The sequence below is a fragment of the Passer montanus genome, unplaced genomic scaffold (genome assembly GCF_014805655.1).
Source record: "Passer montanus isolate IOZ18808 unplaced genomic scaffold, ASM1480565v1 scaffold93, whole genome shotgun sequence".
Classification (NCBI taxonomy): domain Eukaryota; kingdom Metazoa; phylum Chordata; class Aves; order Passeriformes; family Passeridae; genus Passer; species Passer montanus.
Window position 1 is genome coordinate 1 of NW_024374701.1, and position 24,779 is coordinate 24,779.

General features: G+C 50.6%; 2 protein-coding genes and 2 long non-coding RNA genes across 4 annotated transcripts in view; 2 read left to right on the forward strand and 2 right to left on the reverse strand.

Annotated features, from left to right (window-relative positions):
* Positions 1 to 1,059: 1,059 nt before the first annotated feature.
* Positions 1,060 to 3,888, forward strand: LOC120495897. Its single transcript, XR_005626176.1, has 2 exons — positions 1,060 to 2,480; positions 2,583 to 3,888. It is a non-coding gene; the product is annotated as an uncharacterized LOC120495897 (long non-coding RNA).
* BTG2 (BTG anti-proliferation factor 2) lies at positions 3,756 to 7,359 on the reverse strand. Its single transcript, XM_039695833.1, has 2 exons — positions 7,137 to 7,359; positions 3,756 to 4,272 (listed from the first exon to the last, which is right to left on the reverse strand). Exons 1-2 carry the CDS (start codon positions 7,300 to 7,302, stop codon positions 3,935 to 3,937), a joined length of 504 nt encoding a protein of 167 aa, XP_039551767.1. The 5' UTR covers positions 7,303 to 7,359; the 3' UTR covers positions 3,756 to 3,934.
* Positions 7,360 to 17,953: 10,594 nt separating this feature from the next.
* Positions 17,954 to 21,429, forward strand: LOC120495951. Its single transcript, XR_005626192.1, has 3 exons — positions 17,954 to 18,121; positions 20,621 to 20,693; positions 21,293 to 21,429. It is a non-coding gene; the product is annotated as an uncharacterized LOC120495951 (long non-coding RNA).
* Positions 21,430 to 21,523: 94 nt separating this feature from the next.
* Positions 21,524 to 24,779, reverse strand: part of CHIA (chitinase acidic) — a 4,129-nt gene continuing 873 nt past the window's right edge. Inside the window, exons 3-11 of the mRNA XM_039695942.1 lie at positions 24,469 to 24,670; positions 24,063 to 24,119; positions 23,793 to 23,958; positions 23,557 to 23,681; positions 23,293 to 23,416; positions 22,988 to 23,173; positions 22,646 to 22,765; positions 22,418 to 22,559; positions 21,524 to 21,859 (exon numbers count right to left, since the gene is read on the reverse strand). Of these exons, the coding sequence (XP_039551876.1) occupies positions 21,603 to 21,859; positions 22,418 to 22,559; positions 22,646 to 22,765; positions 22,988 to 23,173; positions 23,293 to 23,416; positions 23,557 to 23,681; positions 23,793 to 23,958; positions 24,063 to 24,119; positions 24,469 to 24,670 (1,379 nt within the window). The 3' untranslated portion in view covers positions 21,524 to 21,602. The remainder of the gene's footprint in view (positions 21,860 to 22,417; positions 22,560 to 22,645; positions 22,766 to 22,987; positions 23,174 to 23,292; positions 23,417 to 23,556; positions 23,682 to 23,792; positions 23,959 to 24,062; positions 24,120 to 24,468; positions 24,671 to 24,779) is intronic.

The following is a 24,779-nucleotide window of genomic DNA, read 5'->3' on the forward strand; positions in this document are numbered from 1 at the left end:
GGGCACTCACCCCTGGATAAATCAGCTTTTTGTGAGGCAGGGAATTCACCCAGGAAATCCCAGGAAATCCCAAAGCCCGGATCCCAGGACGAGGCCGGTGGGTGAATTCTGGTTTTATTGAAGTAACAAAAGCAGGGGGGGCACAGGGGGGGAAATGCAGCAGGAGGCGGCTGAGAACTCCAGCAACTGCTCACGGGGGTCTGGCATTTTCATAGAAAACAGGGAAAACACCAAAAAACCCCAAAAAAAACAAAAATAAAAAAAACCCACAAAAAACCCCCGCAAAAAAACAACCAAAAACCAAACAAAAAAAAACCAACAAAACAAAAAAAGGAAAAAAAGACAAAAAAAAACCCCAAAGCCCCCCACAAAAACCACAATAAAAACAAACAAAAAATAAAACAAAAAAACCCAACAAAACAAAAAAAGGAAAAAAAGACAAAAAAAAACCCCAAAGCCCCCCACAAAAACCACAATAAAAACAAACAAAAAATAAAACAAAAAAACCCAACAAAACAAAAAAAGGAAAAAAAGACAAAAAAAAACCCCAAAGCCCCCCACAAAAACCACAATAAAAACAAACAAAAAATAAAACAAAAAAACCCAACAAAACAAAAAAAGGAAAAAAAGACAAAAAAAAACCCCAAAGCCCCCCACAAAAACCACAATAAAAACAAACAAAAAATAAAACAAAAAAACCCAACAAAACAAAAAAAGGAAAAAAAGACAAAAAAAAACCCCAAAGCCCCCCACAAAAACCACAATAAAAACAAACAAAAAATAAAACAAAAAAACCCAACAAAACAAAAAAAGGAAAAAAAGACAAAAAAAAACCCCAAAGCCCACCCAAAAAACCAAAATAAAAACAAACAAAAAATAAAACAAAAAAACCCAACAAAAACCAAAAAAATACCCCCAACCCCCCCAAAAAACCCCAAAATAACCCAACAACAAAATCCCCCCAAAACAACCTCCCAAAGAAACCCAAAAAACCCCAAACCAAAAAATAAAAAACCCTAGCAACAAATAATAATAAATTAAAAAAAAAAATTCCCCAAACCAAACAAAAAAAAAACATAAAAAAGAAAACAAAAAAACCCCAAAACCTCACAAAAAAACCCCAAATAAAAAGAAACCCAACAAAATAATCCAAAAACAAGAAGCAGGTCCCGTTCAAAAGTCCAGCTGGGTTAGAAATACCAAATAAAATAAAATAAAATAAAATAAAATAAAATAATAACAATGCCAGAGTCCCAAATCCCCCCTCAGGCTGGAGCTCGGGAATTCACAGCTTTTGGTGCCCCGGGGAGAGGTGGGCTCTGCCCAAAGCTCCTGGGTCCTGAAGGTTATTTTTAAATCAAATTCACCTCGGGGATGAGGCGGATTTGGTGGGAAATTCTTGGGGAATTCAGGGGAGAGGAAGGGAAAAAAATGAATTTTGATTTTCCTCCTGGGGCAGCTCGAAGGGAGGAACGCCAAAAAAAATTAAAAACCCTAAAAAAATAATTTAAAAAAATTTAAAAAAATAAAAAGCAGTGGGATTGCTTTTCCTGGAAAAAAAATTGATTTTTTTTAAAATTTTTTTAATTTTGGGTGTGGGTGAGGTCAGGTATTGCACAGGTGAAATCCCCCAGCACTTCCTGCTCTGCTGAAGGGAAATTCTGGGGAGAGGGAGGGAAAAAACTGAATTTTGATTTTCCCCCTGGGGCAGCTCAAAGGGAGGAATGCCCCAAAAAAATTAAAAACCCTAAAAAAAATAATTTTAAAAAAATTTAAAATTTAAAAAGCAGTGGGATTGCTTTTCCTGGAAAAAAAATTTGATTTGTTTTTTATTTTTGGGTGTGGGTGAGGTCAGGTATTGCACAAGGAATTCAGGGAAGTGAGGCAAGGCCAGAGTGCTCTGCTCTCCTCAGGCACAAACAGCCTGGCATTTCAAAAAAAAAAATAGAAATATTTCAGAATCGAGGCTAAGCTCCCAGGTCCTGGTGGTTTGGGATTAAAAAAAATAATAAAATCTGAATTTTAGAAGGCAGAAATGGATAATTAAAAAAAAAAATAAATATTTGAGAATAGAAGCTGATTTTCCAAAACATAAAATCTGAATTTTAGAAGGCAAAGCTGGATAATTTTTAAAAAATACATAAATATTTGAGAATTGAGGCTGCCCCTAGATTTGGGGTTTAAAGCCCAAATCCTAAAGAAAACCCTTTAAAGGGTTTTTAGTGGTGTTTGTAGTGCTCCTTCCCAGCACCAAGTGGGGTTTAGGGCCTTTAGCTGCCACTGAATTTGGGGTTTAAAGGTGAAATCCTAAAGAAAATCCTTTAAAAGTTTTCTGAGGAGTTTCTGGTGCTCCTTCCCAGCACCAAGTGGGATTTAGGGCCTTTAGCTGCCACTGAATTTGGGGTTTAAAGGTGAAATCCTAAAGAAAATAATTTTAAGGGTTTTTAGTGGTGTTTGTGGTGCTCCTTTCCAGCAGGCAGGTGGGATTTAGGACCTTTAGCTGCCACTGAATTTGGGGTTTAGAGGCAAAATCCTAAAGAAAACCCTTTAAAGGTTTCCTCATGCTCCTTTCCAGCAGGCAGGTGGGATTTAGGACCTCTAGCTGCCCCCAAATTTGGGGTTTAAAGCCCAAATCCCAAAGAAAATTATTTTAAGAGTTTTTTAGTGGAGTTTGAAAAGCTCCTTCCCAGCATCAAGGTGGGTTTAGGGCCTTTAGCTGCCCCTGAATTTGGGGTTTAAAGCCCAAATCCCAAAATCCACCTGGGCAGAGCCCCCCGAACACAAAAGGGGCAGAGAGCAGAATCTGAAACCCTACAGAAAGTTTTGTACCAGAGATGGGACCCAAACCCCTCCCCAAGGGGGGCAGGGAGTGCTGGGGGGTTCAAAAGCAACCTCAGCACCCCAAAAGCACCTGAACAACCCCAAAAAATCCAGACTGGAGGAGAAAAGGCGGCAAAAAGGGGGAGCCACAGCCCAACCTCTGCAGGACAAGGACAGGGGGGGCACGGGGGGGACACAGGGGGGACACGGGGGGGGCTGAGCCCCTGGGAGCAGCAAGGTTTTGGAATTCCCAGCAGGTCCGGGGTGGTGACAGCAGGGATGTCCCCTCAGTGCCACCAGGGCCACCCTGGGGACACTGCCAGCAGCTCCACATGCCAGGCAACGAGAGGGGCTGGGATAAGGCAGGGCAGAGCTGCAGCACGTCCAGGAGGGTGACCCCAACGTCCCCAAGGTCACCCAGCCCCAGGGTGACACCAAATCCAGGCCCCAGGGGGTGGTGACAGCAGCAATGTCCCCTCAGTGCCACCCTGGGGACACTGCCAGCTGCTCCATGTGCCAGGTGAGCCCATCCAGAGAGGGGCTGGGATAAGGCAGCACGTCCAGGAGGGTGACCCCAATGTCCCCAAGGCCACCCAGCCCCAGGGTGACACCAAATCCAGGCCCCACAGAGGTCGGGGCAGCAGCTCTGCCACAGCTGGGGCTGCAGCAGCAAGGTGACAGCAGGGAGGTGACAAGGTGACACCACAGCCACGCTGGCTTCACCCCCTCATCCCCACTCCAGGGGAGCAGAGCCAGCCCCAAAGTCGTCCTCCAATGCTACATCAGGTAGATAATAATTAAAAACAATAATAATAATTCAAAAAAAAAAGAGAAACTCACAAGCTTGCAACAGCTTTAGAAAAGGCACCTGGGGCGTCGCCTCGGCTCAGGGCGGCGCCCAACATTTTAATTTTGGATTTTCTGCAAGTTTTTGGTTTTTTTTAAAAAAAATATAAATAGCTCTTCATCTTAAAAATAGATCCTCAGCTCGAGGTATTACAGCAGCCTGTGTCTTGGCAGTGTAAGGACAAGGAGGAGATTCATTTTCTTTTCCCGGGGTTTGTTTTTTTTTTTCTTTTTTTTCCCATTTTGTTTGGTTTTTTTCCTTGTTTTTTCAACTGGAGACAGCCATGATGCAGTTCTTGGAAGGGCTGCTCCGGCCCAGCATCACCTGCTCCTTGCAGCTGAGCAGCCCCGCGCAGGAATTGGGGCTCCTGGCTGCCTGGTAGAGCACGCAGATGGAGCCGTCCTCGCCGATGCGGTAGCACACCTCGAAGGGATCCACCCAGAGCGCCAGCTCCGGGGGCAGCAGGCGCAGCAGCTGCGGCAGCCCCAGCCCCACCAGGCCCCCCGCGCGCCCGATCAGGGGGTCCATGCGCTGGTTGATGCGCAGGCAGCGGTAGCCGGAGCCCTTGGAGGGTTTGTCGGGGAACCAGTGGTGTCTGTAGTGCTCTGGGGGGGAAAAACAGTGAGAAAGGGGGTTAGGGACATGAAATTTGGGGTTTCATGGTGAAATCCTAAAGAAAACCCGTTTGAAAGGGTTATCGGGGAACCAGGGGTGTCTGTAGTGCTCTGGGGGGGAAAGAACAGTGAGAAAGGGGGTTAGGGATTTTAGGTGACACTCAATTTGGGGTTTAATGGTGAAATCCTAAAGAAAACCCTTTTAAAGGGGTTATCGGGGAACCAGGGGTGTCTGTAGTGCTCTGGGGGGAAAGAACAGTGAGAAAGGGGGTTAGGGACATGAAATTTGGGGTTTAATGGTGAAATCCTGAAGAAAACCCGTTTGAAAGGGTTATCGGGGAACCAGGGGTGTCTGTAGTGCTCTGGGGGGGAAAAACAGTGAGAAAGGGGGTTAGGGACATGAAATTTGGGGTTTCATGGTGAAATCCTAAAGAAAACCCTTTTTTTCAGGGGTGTCTGTAGTGCTCTGGGGGGGAAAGAACAGTGAGAAAGGGGGTTAGGGACATGAAATTTGGGGTTTCATGGTGAAATCCTAAAAAAACCCCTTTTTTTCAGGGGTGTCTGTAGTGCTCTGGGGGGGAAAGAACAGTGTGTAAGGGGGCTAGGGACATGAAATTTGGGGTTTCATGGTGAAATCCTAAAAAAACCCCTTTTTTTCAGGGGTGTCTGTAGTGCTCTGGGGGGGAAAGAACAGTGTGTAAGGGGGCTAGGGACATGAAATTTGGGGTTTCATGGTGAAATCCTAAAGAAAACCCTTTTTTTCAGGGGTGTCTGTAGGGCTCTGGGGGGGAAAGAACAGTGAGAAAGGGGTTTAGGAACCTTAGCTCCCATTAAATTTGGGGTTTCATGGTGAAATCCTAAAGAAAACCCGTTTGAAAGGGTTATCGGGGAACCAGGGGTGTCTGTAGTGCTCTGGGGGGGAAAGAACAGTGAGAAAGGGGTTTAGGGATTTTAGCTCCCATTAAATTTGGGGTTTAATGGTGAAATCCTAAAGAAAACCCATTTGGAAGGGTTATCAGGGAACCAGGGGTGTCTGTAGTGCTCTGGGGGGGGAAAGAGATGTCAGAAAGGGGTTTAGGGACTTTAGGTGACATTAAATTCAGGGTTTAAAGGTGAAATCCTAAAGAACACCCTTTGGAGGGTCTCTCAGTGGTGTCTGTAATGCTCCTTCCCCACAGCCAGGTGGGGTTCAGTGTCTTTAGCTCCAAATGACTTTGGGGTTTAAAGGTGAAATCCTAAAGAACACCCTTTGGAGGGTTTCTCAGAGGAGTCTGTAATGCTCCTTCCCCACAGCCAGGTGGGGTTCAGTGTCTTTAGCTCCAAATGACTTCAGGGTTTAAAGGTGAAATCCTAAAGAACACCCTTTTAAGGGTTTCTCAGAGGTGTCTGTAGTGCTCCTTCCCCGCAGGCAGGTGGGGTTTAGGACCTTTAGCTGCCACTAAATTCAGGGTTTAAAGGCCAAATCCCAAAGAAAACCCTTTAAAGGGTTTCTCAGGGAAGCAGTGGTGTCTGTAGTGCTCCTTCCCCACAGGCAGGTGGGGTTTAGGGCCTCCATCTCCCCCTAAATTCGGTGTTTACAAACCAAACCCCAACAAACAGCCGGGCAGAGCCTCCCCGAGCTCCGGGAGCACACACGGAACCAGGAACGAAACCGTGCCCAACCCCAACCCCCTCCCGGGGGGGCACGGCAGGGGCAGCGCTGCCAGCCCACCCCAAAGGCGGCTCCTGCACCCCAAAAAACCCCGGCAGGACCACGCCGGGGGCTGCGGGGGCAGATAGGGCACCCCAAAGCTCCCCGAGCCCCCTTATCAGAGCCCGGCCACCGCTCCCTGCCCCGATAACGGCCCCGGGCGGGGACACCGCGGGGACAGCTGTGGGGACACCGGCAGGGACCCCCGGGGACACCCCCGGGAAGGGACCCCGAACCCCCGGATCCCGGCGGGCACGGCCGGGGGGACACCGGGGACAGCCGTGGGGTCTGCACAGCCCCGGGACACAAAGGGACAAAGGGACAGGCGGCACCGGGAATGGCCCCGAGGGGACAGCCGGTCCTGGAAGGGACACGGAGGGGACAGCCGGTCCCGGAGGGGACCAAGGAGGGACACAGGAGGCAGCCCGGGAGGGACAGCAGGTCCTGGAAGGGACACGGGGCCACTCGAGAGGGGACAGCAGGTCCCGGAGGGGACACGGGGGGCACCAAGGAGGGGACAGCACGTCCCGGAATCGGGACAGGAGGGACAGCAGGTCCTCGGAGCAACAACGGGGGCACCCGGGGGGGATAGAGCAGGTCCTGGAAGGAGCACAGAGTGGCACTCGGGAGGGGACAGCAGGTCCTGGAAGGGGCACAGAGTGGCACTCAAAGGGACAGCAGGTCCTGGAAGGGGCACAGAGTGGCACTCGGGAGGGACACTAGGTCCCGGAAGGGGCACAGAGCGGCACTCAAAGGGACAGCAGGTCCTGGAATGAGCACAGAGGGGCACTCAAAGGGACAGCAGGTCCTGGAAGGAGCACAGAGTGGCACTCGGGAGGGGACAGCAGGTCCTGGAAGGGGCACACAGGGCACTCGGGAGGGACAGCAGGTCCTGGAAGGGGCACAGAGTGGCACTCAAAGGGACAGCAGGTCCTGGAAGGAGCACACAGGGCACTCAAAAGGTCACAAAGTCCTGGAAGGAGCACAGAGTGGCACTCGGGAGGGACACTAGGTCCCGGAAGGGGCACAGAGTGGCACTCAAAGGGACAGCAGGTCCTGGAAGGAGCACACAGGTCCTGGAAGGCACACCGGGGATGTGGGGGACACTCCAGCGGGTGCCTGTCCCCCAGAGCCCCCGAAGGGCCCAGCCCCGCCCCGAGCTCACCTGTGAGCGCCTCCCGCAGCGCCCCGCTGAACACCTGCAGCTGCTGCTCGCTGACGCAGCCCCGCGTCCGCAGCAGGCCGGACACGAAGCCCACGGCGGCGGCGATCTCGGGCACCATGTCGGGGCGCGGCCCGCGGCGCTGGCTGTGCCTGAGGCGCTGGCTCATCCCGCCGGGCTCGCCCGCGACCTCTCGGCGGCTCCGCTCCGTCTGCGGCGGCGGCTGCGCGCGGCGCTTATATGGAGCGGCTCGGGAGTGACGTCACGGCGCGGCCGCGGCGTTCCATTGGCCGCGCGGCATGCAAATGAGGGAATGCAAATGGGCGGTATGGTAATAGAGGCTGAGCTCAGCGCGGTGACGTCACAGGACAGGGACAGAGGGGACAGGGACACAGGGACAGGAGGACAGGATAGGGACAGAGGGACAGAAGGACAGGAAGAGGACAGGGAGAGGGGGACAGGGACAGGACAGGGGGACAGGCACACAGGGACCAGGGGGACAGAGGGACAGGGACAGAGGGACAGGGATAGGGACAGGACAGGGGGACAGGGACAAAGGGACACAGGGACTGTCCCAGCAGTGTCCCATCCCCACATGTCCCTGCTGGAGACATCCCTGGATCCCTGTCCCTGCTGGACACATCCCTGGATCCCTGTCCCTGCTGGACACATCCCTGGATCCCTGTCCCTGCTGGAGACATCCCTGGATCCCTGTCCCTGCTGGACACTTCCATGGATCCCTGTGCTGGGACACATCCATGGATCCCTGTCCCTGCTGGACACTTCCATGGATCCCTGTCCCTGCTGGACACTTCCATGGATCCCTGTGCTGGGACACATCCATGGATCCCTGTCCCTGGGGCAAGGCCAACCCCTCCCAGAGATCCCTGAAGGAGGGAGAACCTTGTGAACCTTGTGAACCTTCTGAAATTCCTGAACCTTCTGACGGAGGGAGGTTCCAGGTGTCCCTTGCAGGAGATGAGGGGTGACAGTGCCACCCCCACCCTGCCCCAGGAGGTTGGAGGGGAGGGCTGAGCCCTTGCAGCCCTAACCAGGCTGAGGAAGAGGAGGAGGGGAGGGCTGAGCCCTTCCATTCCGGGCTGAGGAAGAGCAGGATGCAGCAGGAGATGAGGGCTGAGCCCTTCCAGCTCCATTCCAGGCTGAAGAAGAGGAAGAGGAGGGAGGTGGCTGAGCCCTTCCAGCCCTAACCAGGCTGAGGAAGAGCAGGATGCTGGCTGAGACATTCTGAGCCCTTCCAGCCGCATTCCAGGCTGAGGAAGAGGAAGATGCAGGAGGGGAGGGCTGAGCCCTTCAGCCCCTCTCCAAGACAGGGGAAGAGCAGCTGCAGGAGGATGAGGTGGCTGAGCCCTTCCAGCTCAAACTGAGGCTGGAGGAAGAGGAAGATGCAGGAGGGGAGGGCTGAGCCCTTCCAGCTCCACTCCGGGCTGGAGGAAGAGCAGGATGCTGCAGCAGGAGGTGGCTGAGCCCTTCCAGCCCGGGCTGAGGAAGAGGAGGAGGAGATGAGGGCTGAGCTCCTCCCAGGAGCTGGGAACGGGAATTGGGAACAGGAGCTGGGAACAGGACGGGAATGGGGGAAGGAAAATGGCTTTGGAAGCTGTGGGGAAGGGGAATCCAGAGCAGGGCTCTGCGCTGACCCCATTTCGTGCCCAGGGTGGGCTCAGCTTTGCTGAGGGGTCCCCAAATCCCCCCCTCCCCATCTGCCACCCCATTCATCCCCAGAGCAGAAGAAATCAGGCAAATCTCTTGCCACAAACCAGATTTGCCTTTGTAAGCTTTGAAATAAACCCAAGGATTAAAGTCGAAGGACTTTTTTTTCCTTTTTTTTTTTTTTAAGACAGCACCACAGATTACTGAGGCCTGGGAGAGCCCAGCACAGAGCAGGGGGAGGGGGTTGGATATTCCAGAGCCCCTGGAAGAGGCTGGATAAACATCCAGAGCTCTGAACACAGCTGGGCAGCCACGCTGGAAAAATGGGAATCCAGCAAAACCCTCCCGGTGGGAAACATCCCCCGTGCAAAAACAGCCAGAAAAACCAAACTAAAAATTCATTTCATTTCACTGAGCTGAGCGTGGCCATCCCAGCTGGCAGCAGGGCTGGTTCCCCTCAGCCTCAGGAATATTGGGGTGGAATCCTCCAGCCCTGAGTCACCGGGCTGGAGCAGAGCTCTGCTGCAGCCTAGCCCAGAATAGCTCTAATAACCGGGGCTATTAATTAGCCATTAGGGGCTAACTGCGCTCATTAGGCACTGATGATGATGAGGATGAGCCAGCCCCACCGGGCAGGTTCCTCTGGTCCCCCCAGGATGGGGGAAGTGGTGGCACCATTCCCCAAATTCCCATTTATTCCTGGTCACCTCCGTGGTGCTCCCAAATCCCTTGGCCCCGCTAAGCCCTTCCGAGAGGCGATTTCCTGCGGGCTCGAGGCTCTCTAAGCGGGTTATGTGTCCCTAATTTCTGGCCCTGGGGTTTTAAGGCAGAGCTTGAGGCTCAGTGCAGCCTCTCCAAGGGCTCAGAGGAGTCCCAGAGCAAAGGAACCACCAGAAAATCAAACTGGGTGTAAAAAGAGAGCTGAGTTTGAGGCTGCTCTGGCTGGGTTGGTTTTCCACCCTGTATTTAGCTGAGAGCATCTTTATTTCAATTTGAAAAAAAGAAATAAAAACAACAAGCCCAACTCAATGAATTTCTGCTCAGGGATTGGCCAGGCTGGGGCTGGAACTGGTCTGACAGGAACCAGGAGTTCAGATCAGCTCCCAAACCCTCCTGGGTATCCAAATGAGCCTCCAAACCAGTCGAGCCGGAAATTTTACACTAAAATAAAAATAAATACATATTTAAATAAATAAATATTAAAAAAAAAATTAAAAGGGACCACATTTGGCATTCAACCAAGGGTTAAACCCCGAGCTGCTCACAGGGACTGAGGGTTGCAAGTCAGCAGCTCGGGGTGTTTTTGTTCACCTAGCAGGCAGCAGTTCCCACGCCACACTTGGACTCATTGTGGGTTTTTTTGTTTGTTTTTTTTAGGGTGATGACCCCCTGAAGTCTGCAGTTTATAGGGCACGAGGCACAAAACCCCAGCTCAAGCTGTCCTGGAACCCCAGCAGAGCCAGCTGCCCACGCAGGGGGACCCTGCACCCCCTGTGCCCCGCAGGAAAACAGCCCCAGAATTAAGAATTACCCCTCAAATCCTGCTCATCGGCCGTGCCCCGCGTGCTGGCACCTCCCCTGGCCACCCCTGCAGCCACCCCGAGCTTGGGGAAGGATTTGAAGGTTGTCCTGGTCCATCTGAGCAGCCAAGAGCTGCTTTTCTTTACGTTTAGGGGGGGAAAAAATCGCTGGGAAGGGTCCAGAACTGTAAAAAAATGGATGTATTGGCCTGGTTTAAATCTCATTAAGTGGCTGAGGAGGAGGAGGGACAGACACCTGCCTGGGGACACCAGTTAAGCACAATCAGTGGGAATTTAAGGGGAAAAAGCCCAGGGGTGGGCCGGGTTTAAGATGTTTAATCCCGGCTGTAATTGGTAACCCAGGTGTGACCCCAGGAACGGGCCGGGCAGGCAGGGCAAACAAGGCAGGGCTTAAAGCCCAGCCTAGACTTGGACTTAGGCCTTGCAAGATGGGCTTGAGCAAGGAGGGGACCGTGAGAAATGGGACAGGGACAGCAGAGCAGCCCTGGGGCTGCACGTGTCCTGCAGCATCCCAGCACTCCAGGGAATTCCTGGGGTTTATCCCCCCCACTCTGCTCCTCCACCCTCATTTTGGGGGCTTCTGTCACTCCCATCCTTTTTTTGTCACCCTGGGGACTCTGGATCCCAGCACTCCAGGGAATTCCTGGGGTTTATCCCCCCCAGCTCTGCTCCTCCACCCTCATTTTGGGGGCTCTGTCACTCCCATCTTTTGTTTAAATCCCCTTGGGGACTCTGGATCCAGCACTCCAGGGAATTCCTGCAGTTTATCCCCCCCAGCTCTGCTCCTCCACCCTCATTTTGGGGGCTCTGTCACTCCCATCTTTTGTTTAAATCCCCTGGGGGACTCTGGATCCCAACACTCCAGGGAATTCCTGGAGTTTATCCTCCCAGTTCTGCTCCTCCACCCCCATTTTGGGGGCTCTGTCATCCCCATCCTTTTTTTGTCACCTTTAAATCCCCTCGGGGACTTGGGGCTGTGTGGACAGGACATGCCAGGACACACCTGGGACATGCCAGGACACACCTGGGGCATGTCCAGGCACCTTCCCTCACCTATAAAGGAGATTTAAATATTCCCCGTGGCTGGATTTGTGTGGCTGGGGGCTGGATTTCCACACAGGACATTTTGGACTCCCAAAATTTGGATTTTTGGTCCCGCCCTGTGCTCCACTTCCCTTCCTCCATCTCCCTGCTGACACCATTTTGGCTTTTTTGGCTTTTTGGGAGAGGATTTTTTTGTGGTTACACCAGAATTATTGCAAATAAACCCCGCAGCCTTTTTGGGCACGGAGAACTCGGTGAGAGCTCGACGTTTTGGGAGAGGAAACCTCGGCCGGGGTGGGGATGAGCTCAGAGAGGGTTTCCTGTTCTTGAGCTCGCTTCATTGTTCTCGTTCCACATCCTCCCTGCCCTGTGCCAGCAGCCAGCCTGTCCTGGGGACGCAGGGGACACGGGGGACACTGCCAGACACAGGGGACACTGCCAGCAGCCAGCCTGTCCTTGTCACACAGGGCTGTCACCAAAGGGGTATCAGGGACAGCCAGAGGTGATACAGAGATTTTACCTTCAGAAGGCAAGAAAAAGAATATTAGAAATATATTAGATTATAATATATTCAATATTTTTTTATAATATAATAATATATTATATAATCTTAGAAATAATGTTCTTATAGAAACAACGGGGGACTGAAGATCTGCTTGGCCTTTGGGAATAATTCTCTCACCTATTGGTCAAGAAGGGATAATTCCTTCTTGTAAACTTCTTTGACTTCTTTGCCTGCCAGGTGCAGAGATTGAGGAAATAATTGCTTTAATTCTTCCTCTGAGCTTTCCCAGAGCTCCCCAGGAAAATCCTGAGTCTCTGTCTGTGATTCCCACAGAGGGGACACTGCCAGCACCCAGCCTGTCCTTGTCACACAGGGCTGTCACCAAAGGGGTATCGGGGACAGCCAGAGACTTTATCTTCAGAAAGCAAGAAAAAACACTTTATTATTAGAAATCCACAGTTCTTATGGAAACAATGGGGGACTGAAGACCTGCTTGGCCTTTGGGAATTGTGAAAAATGCTTATTACAGGATTGGCTTTTTGCAACTTCTTTGACTTCTTTGCCTGCCAGGTGCAGAGACTGAGAGAATAATTGTTTTAATTCTTCTCCTGAGCTTTCTCAGAGAAAATCCTGTGTCTCTGTCTGTGATTCCCAGAGAGGGGACACTGCCACCAGCCAGCCCTCTCCTTGTCACACAGGGCTGTCACCAAAGGGGTATCGAGGACAGCCAAAGGTGACACAGAGACTTTATCTTCAGAACACAAGAAAAAAAAACTTTATTCTTAGAAATCCACAGTTCTTATGGAAACAATGGTACAGAGACTGAGAGAACAATTGCTTTAATTCTTCCTCTGAGCCTTCCCAGAGCTCCCCAGTCAAATCCAGTTTCTGTTGCTGACACGTGCGCTATGGAAACAATGGGGGACTGAAGACCTGCTTGGCCTTTGGGAATTGTGAAAAATGCTTATTATAGGATTGGCTTTTTGCAACTTCTTTGACTTCTTTGCCTGCCAGGTGCAGAGACTGAGAGAATAATTGTTTTAATTCTTCTCCTGAGCTTTCTCAGAGAAAATCCTGTGTCTCTGTCTGTGATTCCCAGAGAGGGGACACTGCCACCAGCCAGCCCTCTCCTTGTCACACAGGGCTGTCACCAAAGGGGTATCGAGGACAGCCAAAGGTGACACAGAGACTTTATCTTCAGAACACAAGAAAAAAAAACTTTATTCTTAGAAATCCACAGTTCTTATGGAAACAATGGTACAGAGACTGAGAGAACAATTGCTTTAATTCTTCCTCTGAGCCTTCCCAGAGCTCCCCAGTCAAATCCCTCAGAGGGGACAGAGGGGACAGGAGCAGAGGTGTCTGCCCAGGAGGCTCCAGAGCTGCAGCACTCCTGCTCCTTCGGGAGATAAAAGCACGGCAGAGCCCTGGGCACAGAGCAGCAGCAAGGCCAGCCTTGCTGCCCCACCCCTGCGATAAAATCTCCCCCAGCCCGGGGTAAACAGCACGTGGGGCACAGCTGGGCACAGGCAAATTGCCCCTCGGGAATTCCTCCTTATCGGGGTGCGGCCGCCCTGGCAGCCTCTGCTCCTTCCCCTCTGGAAACTCCCAGGATAAACACAGACTGCAGCCAGAACAGGCACTCCCTGCTGCACCTGGGGACAGGCGGGTGACACCGAGCCCTGGGGACACCTGGGGACAGGCGGGTGACACCGAGCCCTGGGCACACCTGGGGACAGGCGGGTGACACACCGAGCCCTGGGCACACCTGGGGACAGGCGGGCCCTGCACACCCCTGGGGACAGGCGGGGTGACACCGAGCCCTGGGCACACCTGGGGACAGGTGGGGGTGACACCAAGCCCTGCACACACCTGGGGACAGGTGGGGTGACACCGAGCCCTGGGCACACCTGGGGACAGGTGGGGTGACACCGAGCCCTGGGCACTGTCACAGGGACACCCACAGGTGGGATTCTGTGGAAAATTTGGGGTACAGGATGGGGAAAACCGAGCCTGGGAGATGCCACCTCCTGTTCCAAGGCAAAAAACCAATCAGCACACAGAACTGGTGGGATAATGGAATGAAATTTCTCCCACCTTCCTGAATTTTTCAGGCCGAAAACCAATCAGGACACAGAACTGGTGGGAAAATTCCTCCCATCTCCCAGAATTTTTTAAGCCAAAACCAATCAGGACCCTGCACTGGTGGGATAAGGGAATTAAATTCTTCCCCTCTCACTGAATTTTTTTAAGCCAAAAAATCAGTACACTAGGGAATGGGCAGGACCAAAATTCCTCCCATCTCCCTGAAATTTTGAGGCCAAAAACCAATCAGGACCCTGCACTGGTGGGATAAAGGACCAAAATTCCTCCCATCTCCCTGAAATTTTGAGGCCAAAAACCAATCAGGACCCTGCACTGGTGGGATAAAGGACCAAAATTCCTCCCCTGTCCCTGAATTTTCAGGCCAAACCTCCCTCCTTGGGTCTGTCTCACAGCTTCCCTTCTAAGGCAGGCTGGAGGGGTGGATGGAAGGATTTCCCCTTTCCCTGCTGACACACAAGCTACAAAAAAGGGATTTTTCTTTTCTTAGAAACGAGAAGTAAAAAAAAAAAAAAATAAAAAAAAAAATAAATAAAAACACAAAGAAAAAACCCCAAACTTCTTTGGCTGAAACCACAAGAACAGGGGAAAATCCCCCATAAAGGGCTCTGAGGCCCCTGATCTGAGCTGAGGATCACAAAAATCACAAAAATCCCCCATAAAGGGCTCCAAGGCCCCAGACCCCTGCTCAGGCGTTGTTCCCATTTGGGATCAGGGACATTAAAATGGGAATGGCCCAGCAGAAATGGGGAAAATCCCCAAAAAGGGCTCCAAGGCCCCTGATCCTTGAGCTGAGCCACATCAATCCTTCCTGAGGAGCTGCCCCAGCACTAAAAATACTGAATAAAGAAATTCAGTGAAGAGGCATGGGCAGGGAAAGGGAGCATTAAATACATTGTATTAAGAAAATAAAGTGGAATAAGAAGGGGCTGGTGGCATGGCCCAGCAGAGCAGGGAATATCCCCCATAAAGGGCTCTGAGGCCCCTGATCTGAGCTGAGCCACATAAATCCTTCCTGAAGAGCTGCTCCAGCACTAAAAATACTATTTAAAAAAATTGGTGAAGAGGGATGGACAGGGAATGGCAGCATTAATATATTGTATTAAGAAAATAAAGTGGAATAAGGACGGGGCTGGTGGCATGGCCCAGCAGAGCAGGGAAAATAAAAATCCCCCATAAATAAAAGGCTCCAAGGCCCTCCCCTCCCTCTGCCCTCTCCAAGATGACCCCATGGCCGTGCCCTTGGAGCCTGCAGAGGCTGAAGAGCAAACAGAGCTGGAAAGGGTCTCAAATTCCAGCCTCCCACTCCCTCCTCATCCTCAGGAGAGCTCCTGAGCTGCTCTCGCCGGCCCCAAATCAAGCCAAGGCCTCTGGAGGAGAAAAAAACCAGCTAAAAATATCTCCCACCCCCTCACCCTGCCGGATCCAGAGCCCTGGAGGGTTTTCCTTGGCCTCTGGCCACGTTTGTCAGCCATAAATGGGATTTTATTTCCATTTTTCTGGCAAGGCCGCGTTGTGCTCCAAGCGCTGTGCTCAGGAATTCCAGCTCCGAGCTCCTCAAATTCCCCCTTTTTGAGGATTTTTTAGCCCCACTGTGAGGGGTGAGGGTTCATTAAGGGGAGGTTTTGGCTGAGGAAAAAGCTGGGAATGGGAATTGCTGCTGCTGATCCACAGCAAGGCCTCAAATGCAGGAGTCAGCTCAGGGAAGAAGGGAATAAGGAAAAAAACAGGTTTAATTTGCTCCAGAGCTGAAACAAGAGACAAAATTCATTTTTTTTTTAACAAGAAGGAAGGGAAAAATTGGAAAATTGGAGTTTTCTCCTCCAGCCCTTTCCCAACAACAGCAGCACAAGGTCCACTTCAAAGGTGTCACCTGAAAATCATCAGGAAATAAGGAAAAAACCCAGGTTTAATTTGTTTCAGAGCCACAAAAGAGACAAAAATCCCTTTTTTTTTTAACAAGAAGGAAGGGAAAAATTGGAAAATTGGAGTTTTCTCCAACAGCAGCAGCACAACAAGGGCCACTTCAAAGGTGTCACCTGAGCCACACCTGACCTGAGAAAATCATCAGCAGGGCCACCTTGGGCTCTCCAAACACCCCTGGGGATGCTAAAAATTGCCCCCAATTACTCCGTGGGCTGCTAAAATTCGACATAATTGCCTTAATTACACCTAATGACACCGGGGCTATGCAAAGAAAGGCAGCACACGTGGGATAAAAAGGCTCTGACCGCATCTGGCCCAGGCGAGCAGCTCTGCTGGCCCCACTGTGCTCCTCGCCCTGCCCAGCAGGTCCCAGCTGCCCAAAAAGATGAAAGCCCTGCCTGTGATCCTCACTTCTGGCTCTCTAAAATTTGGGATAAAGGGATTTTCCAGGCAGGCAGCATCTCCCAGTGTCCCTGTCCTTCAGCTCGGCCAACTCCTCCTCCTGCCCCTCTAATCTGATTTTTTTTCCCCGCTGATTTTTGTCTTTTCTGCTGATTTATTCATTTTTAAGAGGAGGGTTTGCCTTATCTCCCCATCCACAAAGGAGGGACTCTGCAGCCAGGTCAGGGAAAAGGGGCCTTGCCTTGGGTTTGGGGTTTTCCAGGAGCTGAGGAGGAGTCAGGTGGGGATTTTACTTCAGCCCGGCTTAGAGGCTTCTTGTCAGGTGTTCACATTGGCAAATATTTGCACATTTGTATAAAATTTATCATTTTGGGATAACACACCACTGCCAGCGTGCTCTGATTTTATCCCCCATTTTTGTCCCCCTTTTTAATTCCCTGTTATTTTTACTCCCCTTTATTTTTTAGCCCCTTTTTTTTGTCCCACTCTTTTTTATTCCCCTTTTTTACCCCCCCTTTATTTTTACCCCTCTTTTTAAATATGCCTTTTTATCCCCTTTCAATTCCCATTTCTTTTTTATCCCCCTGTATTTTTATCCCCTTTATTTTCTATCCCTCTTTTTATCCCCTTATTTTATCCCCCTTTATTTTTTATCCCTCTTTATTTTTATCCCTTTTATTTTTATCCCCTTTTTTAATCCCCCTTTATTTTTGCCTTCTTTTTTATACTCCTTTATTTTTACATCCCTTTTTATCCCTCTTTATTTTTACCTCCATTTTTTAACCCTTCTTTTTTTCATCTTTCTATTTTTTAATCCCCCTTTCCCAGGCATTTCAAGTCCCCAGTTCTCCTTTACTCCCCCTCTTTTTATCCCCTTTATTTTTTATCCCCCTTTATTTTTTATCCCCCTTTATTTTTTATTCCTCTTTATTTTTATCCCCTTTTTTAATCCCCCTTTATTTTTACCTTCTTTTTTATACTCCTTTATTTTTACATCCCTTTTTATCCCCTTCCCTTTTTTACTTTATTTTTATCCCTTTTATTTTTATCCCCTTTTTTAATCCCCCTTTATTTTTACCTTCTTTTTTATACTCCTTTATTTTTACATCCCTTTTTATCCCCTTTTTTATCCCTCTTTATTTTTACCTCCATTTTTTAACCCTTCTTTTTTTCATCTTTCTATTTTTTAATCCCCCTTTCCCAGGCATTTCAAGTCCCCAGTTCTCCTTTACTCCCCCACAAACCTTTTCAACCCCCCAAAACTGCCCCAGTTCTGCCTCAGGACTCAAAACTCCCACATTTTTTGGGAGCCAAAGGATCTTTTCCCTTTCCAAAGGGGCCACAGCTGATTTGGAGAGGCTGGAATTGCGGAAAAAAATACAAATTTAAAAAGGATTGTGGCGATGAATTCCACAAAGAATTCTCAGCAGCGAAACAACGCTTCTTAAAGAGAAAGGAAAATATTGTGCCGAGCAGAGGGGGGAAAAAAAACCCAACCCTGGAGTGTTTATCCCTGGAGCTCAGAGTGCTGAACTGCTGACAGAGCCCAGCTGTTCCCAAATCCCAAATTCCCAAAAAAGGGCCGCGCTTCCCTCGCCGGCGCCTGACGTGGCCCCACGGACGTCAGCGGGAGCAGCAGGAAGCTCCAAAACAAGTGACGTGGGAGGCAAAAGCTCCCTGGAGAGCTCTGGAGCTCAGCCACGCTTCCAAAAACGGAGATCCCAGCAGGATTCCACCCCGGGAGAACCCCGGGAATGTCGGGGGGCTGCTGGACATGGGCTGGGCTTGCTGGGGTCCTGGTGAGAGGAATGTCCTGGGACAGGGGGGTGAATCCAGCCTGGAAGGGAGAAAGGAGTGGGAGAGATCCAGTCCAGGGAATCTGGGTTTTTCCTGGCAGAAAATAGGGAATTGTCAGCAGGAAAACAGATCCTGGACTGTGTGCCAGTTTTGTTTTCTTCCCTGTGAGATAAAGGGTTGGGAAATAGGAGAGGGGAGAGGAACGTCAGAGATGCCTGGAAGTGAGGAAGGAGTCGGGGAGATCCAATCCCTATTTCCTGGCAGAAAATAGGGAATTGTCAGCAGGAAAACAGGTCCTGTTCCGTGTGCCAGTTTTCTTCTCTTCCCTGTGGGAGAGATAAAGGATTGGGAAATAGGAGAGGGGAGAGGAACGTCAGAGATGCCTGGAAGAGGGGGGAGAATCCAGCCTGGAAGTGAGAACGGAGTGGGGGAGATCCAATCCCTATTTCCTGCCAGAAAATAGGGAATTGTCAGCAGGAAAAGTGATCCTGTTCTGTGTCCCAGTAATGGACAGAACCAGGGGGTGGGGGAAATAAAGGATTGGGAAATAGGAGAGGGGAGAGGAATGTCAGAGATGCCTGGAAGAGGGGGGAGAATCCAGCCTGGAAGTGAGAACGGAGTGGGGGAGATCCAATCCCTATTTCCTGGCAGAAAATAGGGAATTGTCAGCAGGAAAACAGGTTCTGTTCTGTGTCCCAGCTATAGACAAAACCAGGGGGTGTTTTCTTCCCTGTGGGAGAGATAAAGGGTTGGGAAATAGGAGAGGGGAGAGGAACGTCAGGGATGACTGGAAGAGAGGGGTGAATCCAGCCTGGAAGTGGGGAAGGAGTGGGAGAGATCCAATCCCAGATATCTGGGAAAAAATAGGGAATATCTGGCAGAAAATAGGGAATTGTCAGCAGGAAAACAGGCCCTGCTCTGTGTTCCAGTAATGGACAAAACCAGGGGGTGTTTTCCCCCAACCCTCCCCCTTGAAATATTCCCAATTTCTGGTTTAATTCCTTAATTTTTAGGGTTTTTAGGCTCTCCCCACTCTGCTGCCCGAAGCACTGCTGAGGGAACAGGAAATTCTGTCCCAAAATAAACCAAACCTTGAGGGGGACAAAAGGGTGGGAGATAAACCCCATCCAGCAAGAGCTGGAAGGAAAATTTGGGTTATTTCCCAACAAGGCCAAGGGGCTGGGACAGAGATAATGTCCCTGCCCAAATGAAGGTCACTTAAACCCCGCTCAGGAAAGCTGAACTGGGGCTCAGCCTGACTCCAGGGCTATTTTAAACCCAGGGAGGTTGAAGGGCACCTGCTCCAGCAGGGAATGTTTTATTTAAAGCCTATTTGGTTGCTCAAGCTGGGCCCAAAACGCCATTAAATTATTAAAACCCCTTTATTTTAACGAGCAGGAATTCGTGGATGTGAATGAGAGGAGTTCACACTGTGGGCTGGGGGATGTGATGATCCACACCCATTTTTAACCCTTTTATTTTATTTTTTTGGGGTTTTTTTTGCTGGAAAGGGGGTTCAGCTGGGCTGTCTCAGCAACAGTTGCCTGGATGAGGCTGTAAATGTTTCATGGGAAGCTGATCCACCTTCCCTGCCCAGGAAAATCCCAGCTTTAAACTGGGGTTAGATGAGCTGGGATGGGGCTGGGCAGGCAGAGCATCCTGGAGGGGTTCAGGGGGATTTCTCTCCCTAAATGAACCAAAAAAGGCTATTCTGAAGTATAAAATATATATATATACAAGTAGAAGTATAATATATATATATTCTAGAAGTATAGAATATATCAATATTTATATATAAATATACAAGTAGAAGTATAAAATATACATATTCTAGAAGTATAAAATATATCAATATTTATATATAAATATACAAGTAGAAGTATAAAATATATATAAGTAGAAGTATAAAATATATCAATATTTATATATAAATATATAAGTAGAAATATAAAAATATATATTCTAGAAGTATAAAATATATCAATATATATAACTACTTACATATAAATATATAAGTAGAAGTATAAAATATATCTATTCTAGAAGTATAATATATATATCAATATACAAGTAGAAGTATTAAAAAAATATATGTTCTAGAAGTATAAAAATTTTAGGTTTTGTCTCTACATTGTCAGTAAGAAAGAAAAGGTTGTAGGGGGAAGAAAAGTGGTTGTTCTAATTCTTATTATTCTTTTAGTTACTGTTAATAAATTTTTGTTCTAATTCTTATTTGGTTCTAATTCTTATTACTCTTTGTTCTAATTCTTATTACTCTTTCTTTTAGTTACTGATAATAAATTTTTGTTCTAATTCTTATTTGGTTCTAATTCTTATTACTCTTTGTTCTAATTCTCATTATTCTTTGTTCTAATTCTTATTACTCTTTCTTTTAGTTAGTGTTTTATTCTAATTCTTATTAATCTTTTAGTTACTGTTAATAAATTTTTGTTCTAATTCTTATTGCTCTTCGTTCCAATTCCTATTATTCTTTCTTTCAGTTCTTATTACCCCGGTCCTAAACCTCCACAAAAACCAGGATGAAATCCAGGACATTGATGGATGAACCTGGAGGTGTGAGCCCAGGGGTGACACCAGGGGTGGCACCAGGGGACACCTGAGATGGTCAGAAGGACACATTCCTCTCTGCCGAGCTCTGGGGTGCTGTGCCATGGGGATTCCTGGCCGTGGGAATAAATGGGTTAATGCCTCAGCAGAGTCCTGGCAGGGCTGGTGAGGTTTTGGAAGGATGAGTTTGATGGTTCCTCTTTAACCCTCAACCTGCCGTGTCCTGGACAAGGGACAGGGAAAGGGGGTGGCCTGAGGGGGAAGGAGGATTAGATGGGGTATTAGGGAGAAATTCTGTCCTGAGAGGGTGGGAAAGCCCTGGAACAGAATTCCCAGAGAAGCTGCGGCTGCTCCTGGATCCATGGAAGTGTCCAAGGCCAGGCTGGAGCACCCTGGGATGGGGGAAGGTGTCCCTGCCATGGCAGGGGTGGAATGGGATGAGCTTCAAGGTCCCTTCTAACCCAGCCCAGTCTGGGATTCCATGGTTCCACGTCTCCCACAGGAGAAACAAACTGCCTGTTTCCTGGTTTTGGGGGCTTTTTTTTGCCTATCAAAGTTCTCCATTTCTATAAAAAACTGCTAAAAAAAATTCCTCTTCGCCTCAGATCTCGATTTGTGGCTGAACAAAGAGGAACAACAACTCAGCTTTCTGGCCTGCAACCACTTTTCTTCTCCAAATGTTGCCGGAGACTCCTGGAAAATCCCTCCACGGCTGGGAAGAAGAGCAGGCAACATTGACACCTGCTGTCGGGAGTTTGAACAGCCACGCACTCAGGATGCCCTGGGAGCCAAGAGCACGAAAACAACCCAAAACCAAAAAGTTGCAACAGAGAGGATTGCTTTCAGAAAGCTTTATTTAATCATTATTGCACACAATTAAATCCGAGGGATGGACTGGCTGGAAAAGGGTTGGGATCACTGGGGCCAGTTGCAGCAGGAGCAGACGGGGTCGAAGACCAGCCCCTGCTCGCAGCTCTGCACGAAGGTCTGGCCGTTCAGGCAGTTGTAGAAGTTCCTCTTGTTGTTGGGGTCTGCGTAGATCCCGTTGGGTTTCCCGGCACAGAATCCAGAGCCACCGGAGCCACTGGAGCCGCCAGAGCCACCGGAGCCGCCGCTGGTGGTGGTGGGAGCCTCAGTGATGGGAGGCAGGGGCTCAGAGGGGGGAACGCAGTCTGGAATTCAAGAATTCAAGCAGGAGAAGGTTTATTTTAACATTCCTGGTGTTTCATCCCTCCCACGTCTCCATAGGAAGGTCGGGGGTCTCCATGAAGGAGCTGCTCCTACTGGTGGTGGTGGTGGGAGCCTCAAATGGGAGGAGAGGGGACCACAGTCTGGAATTTAGGCAGAAAAGGGTTGGAAGTGTTTGATTCCTCCCCATCCTTCACGGGGAGATTGGGAGCCTCCATGAAGGAGCTGCTCCTGCTGGTGGTGGTGGTGGGAGCCTCAAATGGGAGGAGAGGGGACCACAGTCTGGAATTTAGGCAGAAAAGGGTTGGAAGTGTTTGATTCCTCCCCATCCTTCACGGGGAGATTGGGAGCCTCCATGAAGGAGCTGCTCCTGCTGGTGGTGGTGGTGGGAGCCTCAAATGGGAGGTGGGAACTTCAAATGGGAATACAGTCTGGAATTCAGGTGGGAAAAGGGTTGAAAATGTTTTGTCCCTCCCACACCTGCACAGGAATTTTGGGAGTCTCCATCAAGGAGCTGCTCCTGCTCTCCTGGAGCCACTCACCTCCGCTCTGCAGCCCCAGGCCCTTCTTCAGGCTGGAGATCAGGGGGTATTTGCCTTCCTTGCAGAATTCCCCAGTGAAGTCATCCATGTCCAGGGCCCACACCATGGCTCCTCCAAAGTTGTTCTTCTTCAGCCAGTCCACCTGTGGGGAGGAGAATCCCAGTGAGCCCAGGAGCTGATCCCACAGGAGGCTCTGGTCCCACCCCAGCACGGCCCCGCTGCCCAGACCTTGAGGCCAAAGCTCTTGACGTTGTCGTAGCCGACCCACTCGCTGCCCTTGTAGGCGTAGGGGACATCCTGGGGTTCGTCCCAAGCCTGGGTGGCTCCAGAGCTCAGCAGAGAGCAGATCTAGGGAGAAGGAAGCAGGAATGTTACCCACAAAAAGGGAAAAGCCCAGGCTCTGCCCTTGCCTTGGCTTTATCCTCTGCTTTTGTGCCACTTCCCCGTTCCCTGAGTACACAACTCCTTCCTGGTGATTCCACGGATAGCTCTGTGCCTGAGCCATGCAGAAAACTTCCTGATCAATTCCTTCAAATGATTTGAGCACGGAATGTGATGGAACATTCCTACCTCGTAGTAAGCCAGAGTTCCAGCCTCCCTGGTGTAGGGCCCAGCGGGGCCAGGGCCGGATGCTGGAGCTCCAACAGAGGTGTCAGATGGGTTCTGCAGGGTGAAGCTCTTTCCATAGGTTGGGAATCCCACCAGGAGCTTCTCAGCTGGGGCACCATTGCTCTTCCAATAGTTCATGGCGTATTCCTGCAAGAAACCACTCCCACTCGACTCTTTGCTGGGATTTGAAGGATGAATTCCTCGAAATCTCCTGGGGGGAGCCTCCGAGGATCTGAGAGCTGTGGGTGTCCCACAGAAACACTCACAACGTTGAAGTATTTGTAGTCGCCGCTGTCGGCAGGGCCGGCGAACAGGGGGCTGTTCTCGCCAGTGTTCCTCTCCCAGGAGCCGTGGAAGTCGTAGGTCATGACGTGGAAGTAATCCAGGTACCTGCAGGAGCGGGGCTGTGTCCTCACCTGAGGAACCTCCACTGGGGCTGCCATCACCCCCACCCCTTCAGGGTGTATTTCACTTCAGCACTTCCAGGAAACGCCTCCAATCCCACCAGGGACCCCAGGCTGGTCACTCACTTGCCCAGCTCGGCGATCTCGTAGCCAGACTGGATGGTGGAAAGCCCGGCAGCGACAGCGGCGGTGACCATGAGCCGGGGCCTGTTGGTCTCTTTGGCTTCCTGCTCGAAGGCTGCCAGCAGCTCCTGAGGGATCCAAGGCACAGGAATCACCGGGGGGCTCGGGGCTGGGGCTTTGCAGCCACCCAGGGCTCACAGGCCAGAGCTGTGGCCGGCAGAGCCTGCAGCCAAGCCCACCTTAACCAGCACGGTGAAGAGAGACTTGTCCTGGGCAGGGCTGCCCCTGGAGCCGGGGTATTCCCAGTCCAGGTCCAGCCCATCAAACTGATACTGGCGCAGGAATTTGATGACGGACTTGATGAAGGTCTGGCGGTTCTCAGGAGTGGAGACCATGGTGGAGAACCTGGGCAAGCAGAGCAGGAGAGAGGTGGGGTTTGCATGGAGCCCCTTCCTCCTCTCATTCTCTTCCCATGTTGCCGTTTAGGGCGGGACATGGTTTGAACTCACTTGGCTGTGCCGAAATTCCATCCTCCAATGGCCAGCAGGGTCTTCAGATCTTTGTTCCTGCAAGGGAAGAGGCAGGACCCTGAGTTATTGCATGTCCACAGCACCGCCAGCCGCTGTCCCCATGCTCAGAGGACGGAGCTGTCCCCACGTCCTGCCTTGGCTGTGTCTCTGTCCTTCTGCACTCAGCATCCTTGTCACCGAGGTGAGAGTGAAACACAGGGAAGGACTGGGAGGGAGCGGAGAAGGACTGGGAGGGAGCGGAGAAGGACGCGGGGAGCAGAGGCGAACACAGGAGGGAGCAGAGAAGGACTGGAAGGAAGCAGGGAAGGACTGGGAGGGACAGTTCTTCTCTGGAGGAGAAGGACACATGAGGGAGCAGAGCCCTGCTGAGGCTCCCGGCACTCACTGGTTCTTGAGGCCGTTGAAGGACTTGTACAGGGTCTCGTCGTTCCACTCGTAGGTGGTGATCTCGTTGTTGTTCATGCCGGCAAAGGCGTAGATCAGGTGGTTGCACAGGCAAGGGTCGACATTTTCAGGGGTGAACTTGCCCAGGCCGGGCCTGTACTGGGCCCAGTTGGTGAAGTAGCAGGTCAGCACATAGGCAGTGCCTGCGGGGAGACAGCGGCCATGCAGGGGCTGCAGTGCCCGGGCACGGCCCGGCCCCGGGCACGGCCTCCCCCGCTGCTGCCGGGCCGGGCCGGGCCCGGCTCCCCGTGA